The sequence below is a fragment of the Schistocerca cancellata genome, chromosome 2 (genome assembly GCF_023864275.1).
Source record: "Schistocerca cancellata isolate TAMUIC-IGC-003103 chromosome 2, iqSchCanc2.1, whole genome shotgun sequence".
Taxonomy (NCBI): domain Eukaryota; kingdom Metazoa; phylum Arthropoda; class Insecta; order Orthoptera; family Acrididae; genus Schistocerca; species Schistocerca cancellata.
In genome coordinates this window covers 450,207,880-450,224,605 of record NC_064627.1, presented here as the reverse complement: position 1 = coordinate 450,224,605, position 16,726 = coordinate 450,207,880, and the positions used below count along the sequence as shown (strand labels likewise).

General features: G+C 37.9%; 1 protein-coding gene across 3 annotated transcripts in view; it reads right to left on the bottom strand.

Moving 5' to 3' along the window:
* The window catches only part of LOC126161944 (phospholipid-transporting ATPase IF-like), a 633,423-nt gene that overhangs the window by 59,679 nt on the left and 557,018 nt on the right, over nt 1-16,726 (bottom strand). For all 3 annotated transcript variants that reach the window (XM_049918123.1, XM_049918124.1, XM_049918122.1), the window contains 5 exons: nt 16,537-16,679; nt 11,544-11,783; nt 8,048-8,190; nt 3,960-4,116; nt 3,765-3,867 (listed from right to left, as the gene is read on the bottom strand). In XM_049918123.1, coding sequence (XP_049774080.1) covers nt 3,765-3,867; nt 3,960-4,116; nt 8,048-8,190; nt 11,544-11,783; nt 16,537-16,679 — 786 coding nt within the window. The remainder of the gene's footprint in view (nt 1-3,764; nt 3,868-3,959; nt 4,117-8,047; nt 8,191-11,543; nt 11,784-16,536; nt 16,680-16,726) is intronic.

Genomic DNA, 16,726 nt, shown 5'->3' with positions numbered 1-16,726 from the left:
AAAAAACCGCCTGCAGCTTAGAATCGAGTGCAAAGTAAGCGGAAGTTCTGAAAAATGTTGGTAGGTGCCGCCACAACTAACTTCTGCCGTCGAATATATGTAGCGCTACACAGGCATGCTTTGCAGGCACAAAACCTCTGTGTCATTAAAAAAAAAGTGGAAGACGAGCTTTTTTCTCCACCTCGAGTTTCGACCGCTGCATTTTCATACAGTATCCAACGAAGTAAATACAAATTCCGTATTGTTCATCTTCAAATGTAGCAGCATTTCAATGTACTACGAAAATCCGACTGGCAAGACTGTTTGGGACGTTTGCCAATATGGCCAACTCTACATTCTGAATTTGTTCCTACCTGTGAGAAGAGATGGTTGCTGATAGGAACTTTTATGAATTGTGAATCACATGCAGTGTTCTCCTCACCATAAGATTAATACGAATATAAACATTTTGCCATGTATTGTTTCGTGTTTGCTGCTATCTCATTTAAATCCTGTCTGCCTAATAAACTACAAAACTAGAGTGAGACAACAGCAAACACGGAAGAATATACATATCATGTCATGTTTATATTCATATTATTATGCCTAATAGTGATACAGTCAGAAATGAAGCACGACAATTGACTAGAGTTTTAAATCTAAGATGACTCTAATTTCTGTGCAGAACATAATGTACTAAAGAGGCGTCTGCAAAGATTTTCAAACGGAGAAAAATTTTCACTAAACTCTTGTTCAGAACATCTTCTATCATACGCAGTCTATCATTTGGTTCTTGTTGGTCATTATCAGAGAAAGCAGCAGTGTGAGTAACAACAAATAGCAGTCGCTTGCCATTGTTTTGCCAATGAGACGATTCCTCTCTCTTTTATTTATTGTAAGCAACAGTAGCACACACAAAAGCAAGCCATGCCACGAGCGGCGACAGGCCGTAAACACTCATTATCAGAATGTGACAAACAGTGCAGGACACAGTACAGTAATGCATTTTCAGCTTAGAGTGACGTAAACACCTATAACAAAGAGAACGGCACTTATCAGATCAAAGAAAAATAAGCAATCGATTCAAACCAGACGAAGCACGTGAAAAAGGAAGGGTACCCGTATAAATATGGACGGAGCACCTGACACATAGCAATGGCTATCTGGTAAAGCTTAACTGCTAAGCTCATGACTCGCACGAAACTACTGTAGCTGTATCGTCATTCATTCGACCTAAATTGTGTCTCATATTACAATGGACCAACTTTGTTTCGATATGGAGGTGCGGCCTAAAACTTTTCTCTCCCCCTGAATTTTGAGTCTCAAATTTCAGGTGCAGCTTAGATTCGGGAAAAGTTTTTTTCCTTGATTTCGAGTCTCATTTTTCAGGTGCGACTTAGATTCGAGTGCGGCTTAGATTCGAGTAAATATGGTATATGGCAGATATCTTCATGTGTGAAAATTCATTTATCAGTACTGCTTTGTAGGGATGGGGATTATCATCCTTTTAAAGGAGGCATAAGCTGTACAAAATTATGAAAAGTTGCATGTGTAAATGCATTAATTCATATCAGCAGCTCCATGCATTAAGGGCATGAATGAATTTATCTTTCCACAATGCTGAGAACACATAAAATAACTTGACCCATACCTTCACAAACAATGTGGTTAGGGAGGGGCAATAGTAATGGTGGCTGCGTTGTGAATGACCATCATGTGTTAAGGAAGGTGCAGTTTAACAGCTGAAGCCTATGCACAAATGCATATCTCACATAATGTGTAAGTTACAGCTAGCAAATCTGCAAATGAGCATATTAACAGGTTATGTGAATATGAGCAATAATTCGACAAATATAGACACTCAAAGTTGATAGTTTCTCACTGGAGTACTTGAAATGAAATAGCCACACACAGTGCTGACAATGTAAAATCAAGAACATATGTCATGTGGAAATTATGAGTCAGCCCATCTTTATTAACTAATAAAAATTACTTTTCCTTTTTCCGCATCTTTCCCGAAGTAGTGAAACCTTGCAAGTACATGTAGCTATGTTTTCTCCCTCCTTTATCCTCTTTATTGTGCAGCTGGAAGTTTGTGGTTTCTGAAATCCTCTGAAGCACACTTTTAATGGTATTTTTGCTTTCTTGTTTGCCTCTTTGTTTGACATAAATTCAGTGGCATTACACGTAATCACACTTTCCTGATTATGAAGAACTTTGCCTGCCCCTACAGTGCTTGGAGATTGCAGTGCCACGCTATGTAGTAAGAGAAAAGCGACAAGAAGTCTCTGAGTGTGCAGGTCAATGGATGACAGTCAACTTTGGTGACTGCCCCTTTGGATCAAAAGAATGAACTCACCCAGCACTCAGAACGACAAAAACCTTTCTGTGAGGAGCCAGCTTGTTTTGCACGAGACCTCCTAACTCCCACTATCCCTCCAATCAAATGCACAATGAGAATCATTCTGAAATCAGAACCATAATTCATCTGAGAAGAGTACATTCCTCCATTCATTCATTCGCAGTCACATACTGATATGCCTGATTTCTCAGTACATGAGTTTGTCTCTGCATTATTATCTCTCTCTCTCTCTCTCTGTCTGTCTCTCTCTCTCCCTCTCCCCTGAGTGGAATGTCTAGCCAAACCAAGGCTTTGGTACACAATTTAGCACGAACCTGCAACTCCTTAAACAACTGTAAGTTTCGCTGGCTATCCTTCCTGCCTTTCTTCCTTCCTCCTGCTTTAGCCTATTATTTCAATGGGGTTAAACTTACTATCAACTCCCCCCCTCCCCCCCCACCATCCATGTGTGCTCATTCTTTCTGCATCTAGAATGGTAAAATGTGGTATTATGCTACAAAGTGTTTGCACAATGTGTATCTCGGGCAGGACATGTTTAAAACTAGGTTGGTATTTACCCCTAGGTGGATATGGAAAACTGTCTAAAAACCACATCAAGGTCAGCTGGTACACTGCCAGCCCCATTGTTGATCAGTGTGGCATATTCAATCCAGGGCTGGCACACCTCTCAGAGTCCCAGGATGAGGCACTTTAATGGGATCAGCTATCTGGGAAGGTTTGCTGAGTATCTTCCTCTAGAAATAATTGTATTTCATTGTACTGTTAGTGCCAGATGTTGGTCATGTTGTGCAGTGGTTAGTTTTGCTCAACCTTATATTAGTCAGTGATGAACATTTATTGCAATTTTTCAGAAATGTCACACAAGCGTTTAAATTATAGTTTGTGCACTTTCATCATGGGAGGACTTTCGGTCTGTTTCACAATGTCAAGGGACTCTGCCTTGTAATATAGGTCCAAGCTAGGTGTCTGTTATATTAGATCATGAACTTAGACAAAGGACTACACTCTGCTCACAGTGAATACACATACACAACTGAGATACTGTGTTTCAATGTAGTGTCTTTTCTTTTGTCTTCGAATTACCTGTTTTTCACATTAGGAAGTACTGCTTCCCTATCACAATGTACATTTCTGGTTTGTGTGTGATTCCTGGCAGCCATTGACAATCATATCTCACTTTTTCTCTTTCGATTTTCATCTTCCTCAACTTTACTTAAACATAGGACAACAGTATATTGTATACATGTTTTGCAAGTGATAACCATGACTCATTCTTTAAAATGCTTACTTAATGATTTAAAAATACATATCACTTAGAAAATATGTGAAGTAGCAGCTGCTACAAAAAAAGAAAACATGACACAGCATGCAATATTTGCATATATTTAAGATCATAGGACAACTAGTTGGAAGATATCCTTACCAATTCCCACATGTGCTTCCTGTATCATGGAAACGTCATTAGCACCATCACCTATTGCAGCTGTGACAGGTTTCATAGGAGAATATTTCATTAACTGCACAACCTAGAAACCAATGATTAAAATAATTTCTTAACAGTACGTGAAAATGGAACCATAGCCAATATCATATCATTTTAGAGATTAATTTATTATACCTCACACTTCTGCAGGGGTGACATCCTGCAGCAAATAACTGCAGTACATGCTGTACATATTTCTCTAAAAGTTTCTGGGTGTCTAAGGGCATATCTCAGGCTCACTCCATCAACAACCAGTCCAAATTGTTTATGTCTTTCAGCATAAATTTGTGCCCTGTAAAGCAGATTGTAAAACTATCAGATGATTGCAAGGACAACAACTGTATATAATAGACTTTACTTCAACAGTTAAGGTGGCAGATGGCACAGAAAATAACATCAGAGAGAAAATTGAACAAGCAATCAAAGTTTTCATTAAATTTTGTTGTTGTTCAGAACAGTTAGCAATAAAAACATTTGTGCCAGATGACAGGTGTAAAGTCGTTTAAAGTATGATGAAAGGAAAGATGCCAGAAGATGGTTGTATTTGCACAGAAATGGTTAGAGACAGAGGCAGAGTAAAACAAAAAAAATTTGCAAAATTATGTTCAGAATATGGAGAATGTGGAGAAGCACAATTCACCACAGCTGAAACAATACTATAGTTGCTCCACTTCACGAAAAAGGAAGCACACAAGACATAAAAAACAAACAAATTAAATATATATATGAATTAGAATCTTAGAATTTAAATGCACAGTGTAATTTCTAAGGAGTCCTATTCTTTCTCCATTCAAATATTGCATTATAAACATAATCAATATAATGCCATTGAGCAAATAAACAGTGAAGTTACCATGGAACAATACTATTCAACAACTGCTTAATAATCACAATTAAAGAGATAAGCCACAACCAAAACCATTCACAAATGACCAAGATGGTTCAGCCAAAGATGGATAAATAACTAACAAGGTTGAGGCCGAGAGGATTATGGAAACATAGGATATATTTCATGGAAAGTTCCCACCTGTGCAATTCAGAAAAGCTGGTGTTGGTGGGAAGAATCCATGTGGCACAGGCTGTGAAGCAGTCATTGAAATGAAGGATGTCGTGTTGGGCAGTGTGCTCAGCAACAGGGTGGTCCACTTGTTTCTTGGTCACAGTTTGTCGGTGGCCATTCATGCGAACAGACAGCTTGTTGGTTGTCATGCCCACATAGAATGCAGCTTAGCTTGTTGATTACATGACTGGTTTCACAGATAGCTCTGCCTTTGATGGGATAACTGATGTTTGTGACTGGACTGGAGGAGTTGGTGGTGGGAGCAGAGGTTGTCTTGAGATGGATGAGTATATTGTGTAGATTTAGTGAAATGAGAAATGTCCTGCCCACTATCCTTCCCACCCCTCCCACAGTGGTATTCCATTGTCCACCGAAACTACACAATATGCTTGTCCATCCCTAAAGAACTCCTGCTCCCACCCCCTTACCTCAAGGCTCATATCCCTGTAACATACCTAGAGACAAGACCTGTCTCATACGTCCTCCCACCACCACCTACTCCAGTCCGGTCACAAACATTACCTATCTCATAAAAGGCAGGGCACAATGTGAAACCAGTCATGTAATCTGCAAGCTAAGTGGCAACCAATGTGCTGCATTCTATGTGGGCATGACAACCAACAAGCTTTCTGTCTGATTGAAACAAGTGGACCACCCTGTTGCTGAGCACACAGCCTAACATGACAGCCTTCATTTCAATGACTGCTTCACAGCCTGTGCCATATGGATCCTTACCACCAACGATTTTTTTCTTTCCTTTCCTAACCACACCTGGGGAGGGTTTATATAGGAAGGCAGCTGTAGTTTGAGTAAGTTTTGTATGCTGGCTATGAGACAGTACTGTAATATAATTGGAAAAATATGTTTTGTGTTATTATACTAATCTTAAATGTAGACATTTTAGGATTGGTGTGAAACACTTTAATAACCATTAAAAAAACAGTTTGATCAGAATATTACCAAATATAAAATGAAGTTTAAATATTTCATAGGACGAATGAGATATCTATTTTATTTGTTTTTTTAATTGCCTATTTGGTCCCTTTCGCAGCATGATATGATAGTAAAAAAAATGTATACTGAACAACAGTCCAACAGTTGTAATGTTAATAAATGAAGTTGTTTTCACATTAATTTATTATTTGTTTTGATGCTTGTCCATAGATATGGGGTAGCAAGTCTGAGGGTATGACACTTTCTGCTATTTTGTTGGTAACAATTTCAAGAAAGGGAACCATTTGATTAATAGGACAATCCTATACCAGCTTGATGTATAAATGAACTAGTGTACATAGTTGTTTGTTTTGATAAAATTGAGTACGAAGAACATTTCAAGGGTTGGAACAGTCCTTATCATGTATGAAGGTTTTGTTGTAGAGCACATTCTGTTGCGGTTGTTCTGTTTATATGGTGAGGTATTCCTTATGGGCTATGTACGATAACAAGGACTGTAGTGCTGCAGTTGACATCATCATAAGTGCAGCAAAGACTGCTGCACCATATGTGGATCCGAGGAATAACAGTGACCTGAATATAGTATACTGCAATTTCAATATATGGAATCCTTTTGTAACAACACTTCTCATTTTAATTGGTGGAATCTCAGAGTCTAAACCAGACATCAGCATTACATAAGGACAGATACTAATAATTAATCTGTTGTCTGATCTTCATTTGACTTGTCATAAAGTCTGACTTTAACTCCAAGTTGTCACAATACTGATTTAATAAACGTTAACAGTGAATCAAGACCTAAGAAGGTTACATCAAGTTGGGAATTTGATGACTACTACAAGACAGATGTCTAGTGTACTTGTAACAAACATATTGACCAAACTCTTGCAGTATGATGCTATCCTTTTTGTTTTCATCTTTCTGGGTAAGTATAGCTCCTACCACATAGTTCTAAATTTATGGCTCTTTTGTACAATATACATGCCACAAGCTTTGGGACATGGGCTGGTTATGGGCCAAAATTTAATTGAACAACTAAAATAGTCTGCAGACTCAACAGTGTTTATATGTGGGGGTACCCTTTTCTCAGTCTCATGCCACCTTCTGGAATGTTAACATCCACCTCATTTATGGCAAACTCCATTTATAAGCACAAGTTAGTCCCTCTAAAAAACAATAATGGCTAAACTTTGACATAGTTCTTTGAGATAGTTCTTGACGCACTGTGTTCACATTTGCATCCATTCCAATATTGATTCCATTCAAGGATACACACTTGATGTCATCACTGCCTTCAGTTCTTATAATTATATCTTGTGTCTAATTTACAGGATCCTATAACCAATACATTTGAGTCTCATTATTATTAAGGCTTCACTAATCTCACAAAAGGGCAAGTATCACCTATGACATGATAAAAGTCATATGCCAACTGAATGTAAATGTTAGCAGTTGAGTTTCCTCTTGAGTGTCCTCTGCGATATGATGTAATGCACAATTTTGCTATCTAATTCTTGAATAATCCCCATTTTGACCTGTCTTTTCACTTTGTATACCTAATGAAGAAACCTGTGTTTTCAAAAGTAAGATTTTTTTTTCGCATTTGCATTGTGTGAATGTCAGCTGCAGTTCTATATAGACTATAAGGTGTTTCAAAGTCTTTGCATTTAACATTGAGGGTGAGGTCACATAATGGGGAAAAACTTTCATTGGAGACAAAATGTGCACTGACACTACCTGACAATGCTGGTATCTCTTACATAGTTATGCCCCAGAGAGGCAGCAGAACATAGGCACTCTGCAACATTCATATGAAATGATTGTTGCCTACAATCTAGATATCTGATTCACATGAAAGAGGGCAAACAAAGCTTCTAAAATATCTTTCACTGATTAGAAACACTGATTCTTAAGGCTTACTTGTTGAAAATCAGTCTACCAATTTACTGGGATAGGTATTCCACAGATTAAGCACAGGTTAGTAGACACTGCTAGTTTAGTGATATCTTGTTGTCCATGGGAAGTGTCAGTGAACATTTGATCTCTAACAAAAATTGTTCACTAAGATGTGATCTATCACCTCTAGTCAATTTATGCCAGGACTCTGAAACATGTTGTGCATATTTTAGCAATTGTAGTGCTTAGTCACAAATATATAAATGAACTATCAGGATATTGAAGCAAAGGTGTATGAACACATATACTTTACCTGAATAAGGCAAGTGTGGCTTGGCAGGATTCATCTGATCTTTGTTCAGTAAGGGATAGTTGCATAGTACCAGCCTTGAAGTGACCACAAGAGTAAGAGATGTTTACTGCTGTCTCTACTTTATCACCCGTCAATATCCATACCTGAAAAATTACAGAGTTCACTGTATTTTACATCTATCTTAATCACTTTGTTTTTAATAACTTCTTGTTCCAAAGTAGATTACTCTATACATTTAAACAGACTGGATATAAATTTTATTTCTGTAGACATAAGGTCATATAAATACAGGTGTGCTCTTACAGAAAAATTTCTCCTACTACAACACATGAAAATATATAATTATGTACATAATATATACGTATACATACACTTTTTTCAAATATTACTACGTGATAGCAACAAATATTTATTTGGACAAACTGGCTTTGTGAAACCACAGTCTCCTCATAAGAGCACTCATTATTTTATTATATATAATACACTACAGTTATTTTCACTGTAAACAGTGCAGACTGATCATGTGGCCTAGTGTGTAACATCACATGATCATGTGGCCTAGTGTGTAATATCACATCACAACTACATGCTCACTCAGGTTACATCCTTTCTCTCTCCCTGCTTACTGACATGCCCATGTTGTCATCTGGTTAACAGCATGGAAGTCTTACCCAACGAGTTCAACTTCTTAACCATTTAACTTACACCTACAGGGAGAAGTTGGGGAGTACCACTTACAAAGGACAGATGGGGAATATACAGCGGATCAAATAGAAGAAACACTTTTTATCTTGGGGTAAATATGTATCTGAGTAGAAGATTTATCTCACTTTATTAATGAAACTGATGGTGAACTCATACTTCATGGTATGCTGATCATAAGCAAAATAAATTCTCACAACAGTTTCTTTCTTTTATAGAAATAGCAAGGACTATTTATGCATCATGTAATAAATACTATTTTTTGTTGCTGCAAAACACGCAGTTGCTAATTCCTCATATTACTTGTACAATTACTTCCATTAGCACTAAAACTTATATGCCTATTGCTACATTTTCTAAGAATTTAAATGTATGAAGTATGTCAACAATTTAACTTGCTAATAATGGCAGTAAATAGCTCTTAAGGTAAAAAAATCGAGAACTTAATTTCTTGAGTAGCAGACAAACATGTTCAGTCCATTTTAATTGATCATCATTTTGAATGTCTAGGAAATTTATACAAAGAGTTTGATTGATTTCTTGCTTGTTAACTTCCTTTCCAGGGGCTTCAACATGGTTCTGAAACTGCACAAAATTATTTTATGGATATTCAGAGTTAAAACATTTGCTGTAAATTTTTTGCACACCTGTTTTATTACTGATTTGATTGTAGCCTTGATTGGGACAATCCTATCATCAACAAATTACAATAATGTGTTAGGCCAGTACACAACCAGACACACCTGCAATTTGTGCACATTATTCATATACATGAGCCATCCAGGCATACCTCATAGATCAGCTAACAGCTCCTATATTTTACCACCTCTCTCCTTCTTTTCCAACCTCTGTAGTTACTCTTTGCAAAGTCAGGTCTGTAGTGCAATAATAATTTGGACTGATGACATTTAAGAAAGAATGACTATTTCACACACTTGAAGTCATTACTGGATTGAAATATTTTATTGTGTGTCAAGAATTCACTGCACCGACTATTCGCAGCAAGTTAAAACTGTATTTAGGCTGTAACTTGAATCTGAGCACCTGTGACTCTCATTTAAACTAGAATAAAGGTTGAAGCTGCATGTTGGTTTACATCATTTTTCCAAAATTTTTTAGAAGGTGTGTACAGAACCTCACCATAGGAACAATAATACCCTCAGAAAGTCAGTGTGGGTTTCAGAAGAGTTCCTTTACTGCAATCTACCTAAGGCATTTGACTGGGTGAATTACAGTATTTTCCTAGATAAATTGAAGTTTTATGGGACTGATGGTATAGCCAACCAATGGATAATGTCATATTGAACCAAAAGAATGCACAAAGTTGTACTTAGTAATTCAATCAATATAGTCTGGGGATGTAATTCTGACTGGAGAGTGTGACACACGGAGAGGAAATAATAATAAATAGGGTGGAAACTTCAAAATCCTTGGGTGTCCATACTGATAAGAATTTAAACTGGAAAAAACCACATTTTAGAAGTCCTTAAACAACTTAGAATCACTGCCAATCTTGCAGAGAGGCAAATCAGTAAGCTGTCATATTTCCATTCAATAATGTCACATGGGATAATATTCTGGAGTAACTCATCTTTAAGAAAAGGAAACACACATGCACGCACGCACACATGTGCACATGCATGTGCCCACACACACACACATACACGCACGCACATACACACTCATTCACAAATCAAGCAAACCTCGTGGTGCTCACCCACTAATATCTAGTAGATATCAGTTTAAGGGGTTAAACATTGTGACAACTACTTCACAGTATATTTACTTCCCCCATTAAGTTTCTTGTAAATAATTCACTGAAGTTCAAAAGGAACGATGATGCACATAATTACAATACCATAAGGAAAAATGACATTCAGTACTACATATTAAGGTTTTCTTTAACACAAAAAGATGTGGACGATCCTGTAACAAAACTTTTTAATCACTTATCCAGTGATATAAAATACCTGATAAACAGCAAAGTAAAATTTGAAAACAATCTGAAGTTTCTCTTGACAACTTCTTCTACTCCAGAGGAGAATTTCTATTATTTTAATGTGCAGAAGGTGGTGGGTGTGAATTACTATCTCATACTGAATATTAAAAAAAAAAGAAAAAAATATATATAAAATCGAACCTTGACAGACTGCTGATAATATTTCTCATTTCAAATTAGAGTTACATCTTCATCTGATAAGTGTTACGGCAAAAGGCATGTCCTTAATGCCAATGTGAATGCTAGAATTATTTTAAACAGAATTCAATTAATGAGTATGAATATAGCCTTCTTTATAGAATATCCTTTACAAAGGCCAAATTATGAATTTGAACTTCCTCGATACTTCTAAAGAACAGACTCTCAATGCGGAGATGGACTAAATATAACATGCTGATGTCCACTCTTGTGAATGGTTCCATACATTTCATAACATGTGAATGATGAAACCTGCACATAATTTTATTACCAGACAGAATGCATAATCACAGCTATACCAGATGAAGATTTTAAAAGGCTCAAGGATCTGTTTTTATTTACTTCAAAATCTAGTTTTTCTTTCAGCTGGTGTACAATGTATATCACTGAATGACTTGACAGTGTCTATGGAGAACCAGTTATCTGAGCACCTCATTTTTTCAGTTGTGTCAGTGGCACCATTTGTTGACAAGTTATTAAAAAAGATTTGGTTTTTTAGATTGCAATGGTAACAACGATCATAGCTTAAATGTTCACAGAATGAAATAACTTATCAACATTCACATTCCATGTATTTAGTTAGCTCATTAGCCTTACCTTGATACCTGCCGCTCTGAGACTCTCCAGAGTTTCTTGTACTCCATCTTGCAGTCGGTCCTCAACACCAGTAGCTCCTAGTAATGTCAGTCCCCTTTCCATTTTTGTATAGCTTTTGGCCACAACTGACTCCCTTCTTGTGCTAAGAGTCTGCCTTGAAAGTTCAATCTGTGCCTTCAAGGTATTGTATTGAACCACATCCATCTTCCTACAGCCAACAACCATAGTCCGCAGGCCTCGCTGTAATTTACAATTTTTTCTCTCACCAATGGTATATATTCGCACTATAAATTATAAATAAGATTATAAAGAATAAGAAGAGGTACTGCCTGCTTAGGTAGAAAATTACACAATTTTATTCTACATTGCAGCATACTCTTTAAATATTTGTTATGATTTCTGTACATACAAATGTAAGTAATTAAATATTAAGATACCAACACAATAAAAATAGCAGATATTTAAAATAATTGAGGAAGTAGTGGCCTTTTCTCAAAAAAGTGGATTTTCTTGTAATTTACTAGGTAAATTTAGCTGGCGTAAGCAGAAGTAGCATTAGGCTGAACATGAGCAGATTTCTGTTGATACAGCATACACATTAAGTTGTATTTTGTTAATGTATATCTAGGCTCATTCCACACCCTGAAGGTTCTCCTTCTTGGTGGGATCTACAGGTGCAAGACTTGTCCTATACACCCATCCAGCACATCCTACTCCAATCCTGTCACAGGCTTATCCTGCCCCATCGGAGGGTCAGGGCCTCTTGTGAATGCAGTCATGTCATATGCCAGCTCTTCTGCAATTTCTACACAACTTTTTATATGGGCATGACCGCAAACCAGCTACCAATCTTAATGAATGACCACCACCAAACTATGGCCAAGAGCAGAGTTGACCGCAAATGACAGAACACACCCCTGAGCACAACATACTCAACTTAAATGGCTGTTTCACAACCTGTGCCATCTGATCCTTTCCCCCTAATGTCAGCTTCTATATTAACACCAGCTTCTATAAACTCCATAAATGTGAGCAGTTCTTACAATATATCCTTCAGCCCCACAATCCTCCTGGCCTCAATCTCCTCTGGCCCCCTGCCCTACACCCACCTCCAGCTTGCCTCTACATCTACATCTATACTCCATAAGCCACCTTACTGTGTGTGGCAGATGGTACTTTGTGTAGTACTGTCAATGTCCCCCCCCCCCTCCCCCCCTCCGCCTTTTCCAGTCATGAATAGTCCCAACAATTGTTGATATTACTTAGTGTGAGCTGGAATCTTCAAACTTCTATCATTTTGCCTTCATGGTCTTTTTGTGAGATGTGGATAGGACTATATTGGTTGACTCTTCCAGGAACCTGGACCCTCAGAATTTTCACAGTAAAACTTACTACGATACAGAGTGCCTCTATTGTAGTGTCTGCCAATGGAGTTGACTGAGTATCTCCAAGACATTTCTGTGCTTTTTAAATGAACCTGTAATGAAATGTGCAGCTTTTCTTTGGATCTTCTCTATTTCCTCTATCAATTCCAGAAAAACAGCAGTATTCGAGTATTAGTTGAATAAGGCTTTTGCAAATTATCTTGGTGTGTGGACTATGTTTTCTGACAATTTTTCCTGCGAATCTCATTCTGGTATCTGCCTTATCAATGATTAGTTTTATGTGGTTTTTCCACTTTACATCACTCCATACACAGACTCCCACATGTTTTAAGCAAGAAACTCCTTCCACTGACTATTCTGCAATTGAGTAATCATACAATAAGGGGTATTTCTGTCTGTGTATTCACAATATGTTACATTTGCTTATTCTGAGGGTCAATTGTCAATCCCTGCACCTGGTATTGATCCCCTGCTGGTGTGTCTTCATTTCTCTACAATTTTCCAGCATTACGACATCTCTATATCCAACAGCGCCATCCACAAAAAGTCTCATGAGACTTCTAATTTTATTCACTAGATCATTTATACATACTGTAAAAGGTAATGGTCCAATAACAAAATCCCTTGTGGTACACTCAAAGTTATCATTACATCTGAAGATTTCTCTCCATCAAGAATGACATGTTGTGTTCTGTTTACTAGAAACTCTTCAATCCAATCACAAAGCTTGTCTGATACTCCATATGATTATAATGTTATCATTAGGTGATATTGTGGAATATGTTAATGGGCCCGCCGCAGTGCTAACACCAGTTACCATTAGATCACTGTAGTTAAGCACTGTTGGGCTAGCACTTGGATGGGTGACCTTCCGGACTGCTGAGCACTGTTGGCAAGGGGGTGCACTCAGTCCTTATGAAAAAGATTGAGGAGCTACTTGATTGTGATGTAATGGCTCTGGTCATGAGAACTAACAACAGCCGGAGGAGTGGTGTGCTGACGGCACACCCCTCCATATAAGCATTCTGTGATGCCAATAGTTTGAGGATGACATGGTGGTCGGTCAATACCATTAGGGTCTTCTAAAGCCTGTTCAAACAGAGTTTTTTTAGTATTAGGTATTGTGGAATTGTACCAAATGCCTTCTGAAAAAAAAAGAAAAAAAGAAAAAAACAACAACATAGAATAAATATAGGTGCCATATCTACTGGGTCTTTCATAGATGAACAGAGTGAGCTAGGTTTCACATGATAATTTTTTCAGAATCTGTGTTTATTCCAATGGAAGAGAGACTTCAATCCATTTACTGATTTAACATAATACCAAAACTTCTTAGGTTTTTTTTATCATATTGGTAAATAGAATTTTACTTTTGAATTAATTGAGCATTTCATGCATGTCTTTCCTTGCATTAATTTTGGCTTTGTTCAGCTTTTTTTCTCTGTTAGGCTCTGGATATTTTTAAATTTGAAGCAGGGTTTTCTTTTCTTTCATAGCAGCATTCTAACATGGATGTTTAACCACAGTATGTCTTTTCTACCTCTCAACACTATGCTCGGCACAAATCTGTCAGGGGCATATTGTACAATACTCTTGAACTCTGTCTATTTATGGTCAACATTTTCAGTCCTGGAGATGAATGTTACATGCTAACTGCTCAGCCATATTCAGTGATGCTACACCTTCATGAGCTGATTCTCTAATTATCTACTTGGTAGTTTTTGGTTAAGGCATTAAAAAAAATCACTATTCTCTGTCCCTCCTATGTGACCTAATCACTTGGGTCTCCCATTCTAGAGCTGATAATCTGAAATATCTCCTTAATACTACACCATGACCAAAAAGTTTATGCAAAATCTTCACCAAGTTTTTCCTCAAATGTTGTGCCACCACTGCTCTTGAGGCATTTAAGTATAATGTTTGATCCACTTCTAAGCACATCACCACTCATATTATTTCACATTTGGGATCTGTACTATCCTCACTATGTATAATTGTATTGCATAAAACACACCTCATCCACTAGCATGCAACCTATATTTGCAATGTACTTTCCAGTCAGAATTTAGATTTTCATTGCTGTGCATCTGGTTTCAGTCATCTTTCTGTCCCTGATACTACTTGGGCATTATTAGCATTTACATGTGATACTAGTACTGAGACCTTTCCAAGGATGCTCCTGCAGTTAACTAAAACTATATTAATACTTTCTTCTCCAGTTGGCATGTTTCTTTAATTTATGGGGCTCACACTCTACACTGTCTGAAACCAGAATATGCCTCAGCTGGTCTTTGTAAGAATGCCACACATAACCCACTATCATATTAGCTGCTTCCTGAGTGTAGTGCACACCTGACCTCTTATGAGGGAGGGGGAGGTCCTACAATCATCCCTCTAACAGTAGAGGACAAGAAAACCATGTCCCAGATTTTCATAGAATTATCTGGGCCTCAGGTTTAAGCCTGCCTTCCAATTAGCTCCAAACCAGAGGACATTGACTCACTCAAGGAACAATGCTGCAAAATGCTAGCTCTGCTTCCACCTCACTTTCTAGTTAGGTGTCTTCACCAAAATAACCAGCCACCTACACGAATCAAGGATGACCTTTGATTCAGCTAGCAGGTGTTATTCACGCCAATATGAGCCACAGCTTCTAGCTGTGTGCACCCAGTGTGTTGTCACTGCTGGAAGAGCCTCCCCATCTGCCTGCTATTTCCTTTCAGTCTCTATCACCCACCTATCATTGGAGCTCCCAGAGACAAGCAATGCCACCTTCTGTGCTTGTCTGGACCTTTGAGAAAGGGTAGCCCCAGTCCCAACAGATGAGGTGTCCTGTGCTGCCTATGTACGTTCAGCAGTGGACAATGCCTAAAATATGTTTTTAAGGCATAAGGGGGCATCCATGTGACTAGTAACTACTCTTGCCTTCCACTTAGAGATTTGTGACTGTCAACTATTCACTGTCATGTGAGAGCCAATTGACCAGGATGCATGCATCTGAAGGTGCTGTGACATCAGGAGTCCCAGGCAATACTGTAGGCACTGAAGCATTCATCTCAGGTGCCCCAATGTAGCTGTAGCCCTGGCCAATGGCCTGAAACCTTGCAACCATGCCTAAAATAGCTTCAAGCTGTTTCCACTCTGTGGTCAATTCCTTCTGCATCCATACCCAGCAGACGCAGTTTCTATTCATGTTTAATCAATGTTCATTTACACCACAAGGAATGTGGATGCAATCTAAGTACTGCTGCTATGCTGCATGTGGTTATGAGTGTGTATGTGTACTCTAGCTTGAAAAAAGGATTTGTCCAAAAGCTACAACAGTTAACAACTTCCTATTTGCGAACTGAGTAATATATGCTTGTTCTTTCTTAGGGAATGTCTTTGTGAACATTCCTTCTGTTTATATACAATATTCAAACGTAAGTTCTGTATGCATCATCAATTCAGGGCCACAGCGGCACCAGTTTTGGAAATCAGTTGCTCCTGATGAAGATGATGGAGGTAAATGTTGACAGCTCAAGGTTTTACCCTGAATTGATGCAGCAAGAAGCCCAAAAATGTTTTATACATAAATTTTGCATATTCCATTTGCATTAAAAGCTCACCATAGCAAAATCCGTTATATGTCGCTGTGTTTCTTGCTTTGGACCATCATCTGCAAGTGGAATGACAGCAGACTCAGCACCCTTGCAAAAGAGCCATATAATTCCATCCTCATCTTCCACTATTACAGACATGCGTTTTCGATCTGTAAAGTAAATATACATAGTTTTTAAATTTAATAACATATTACAT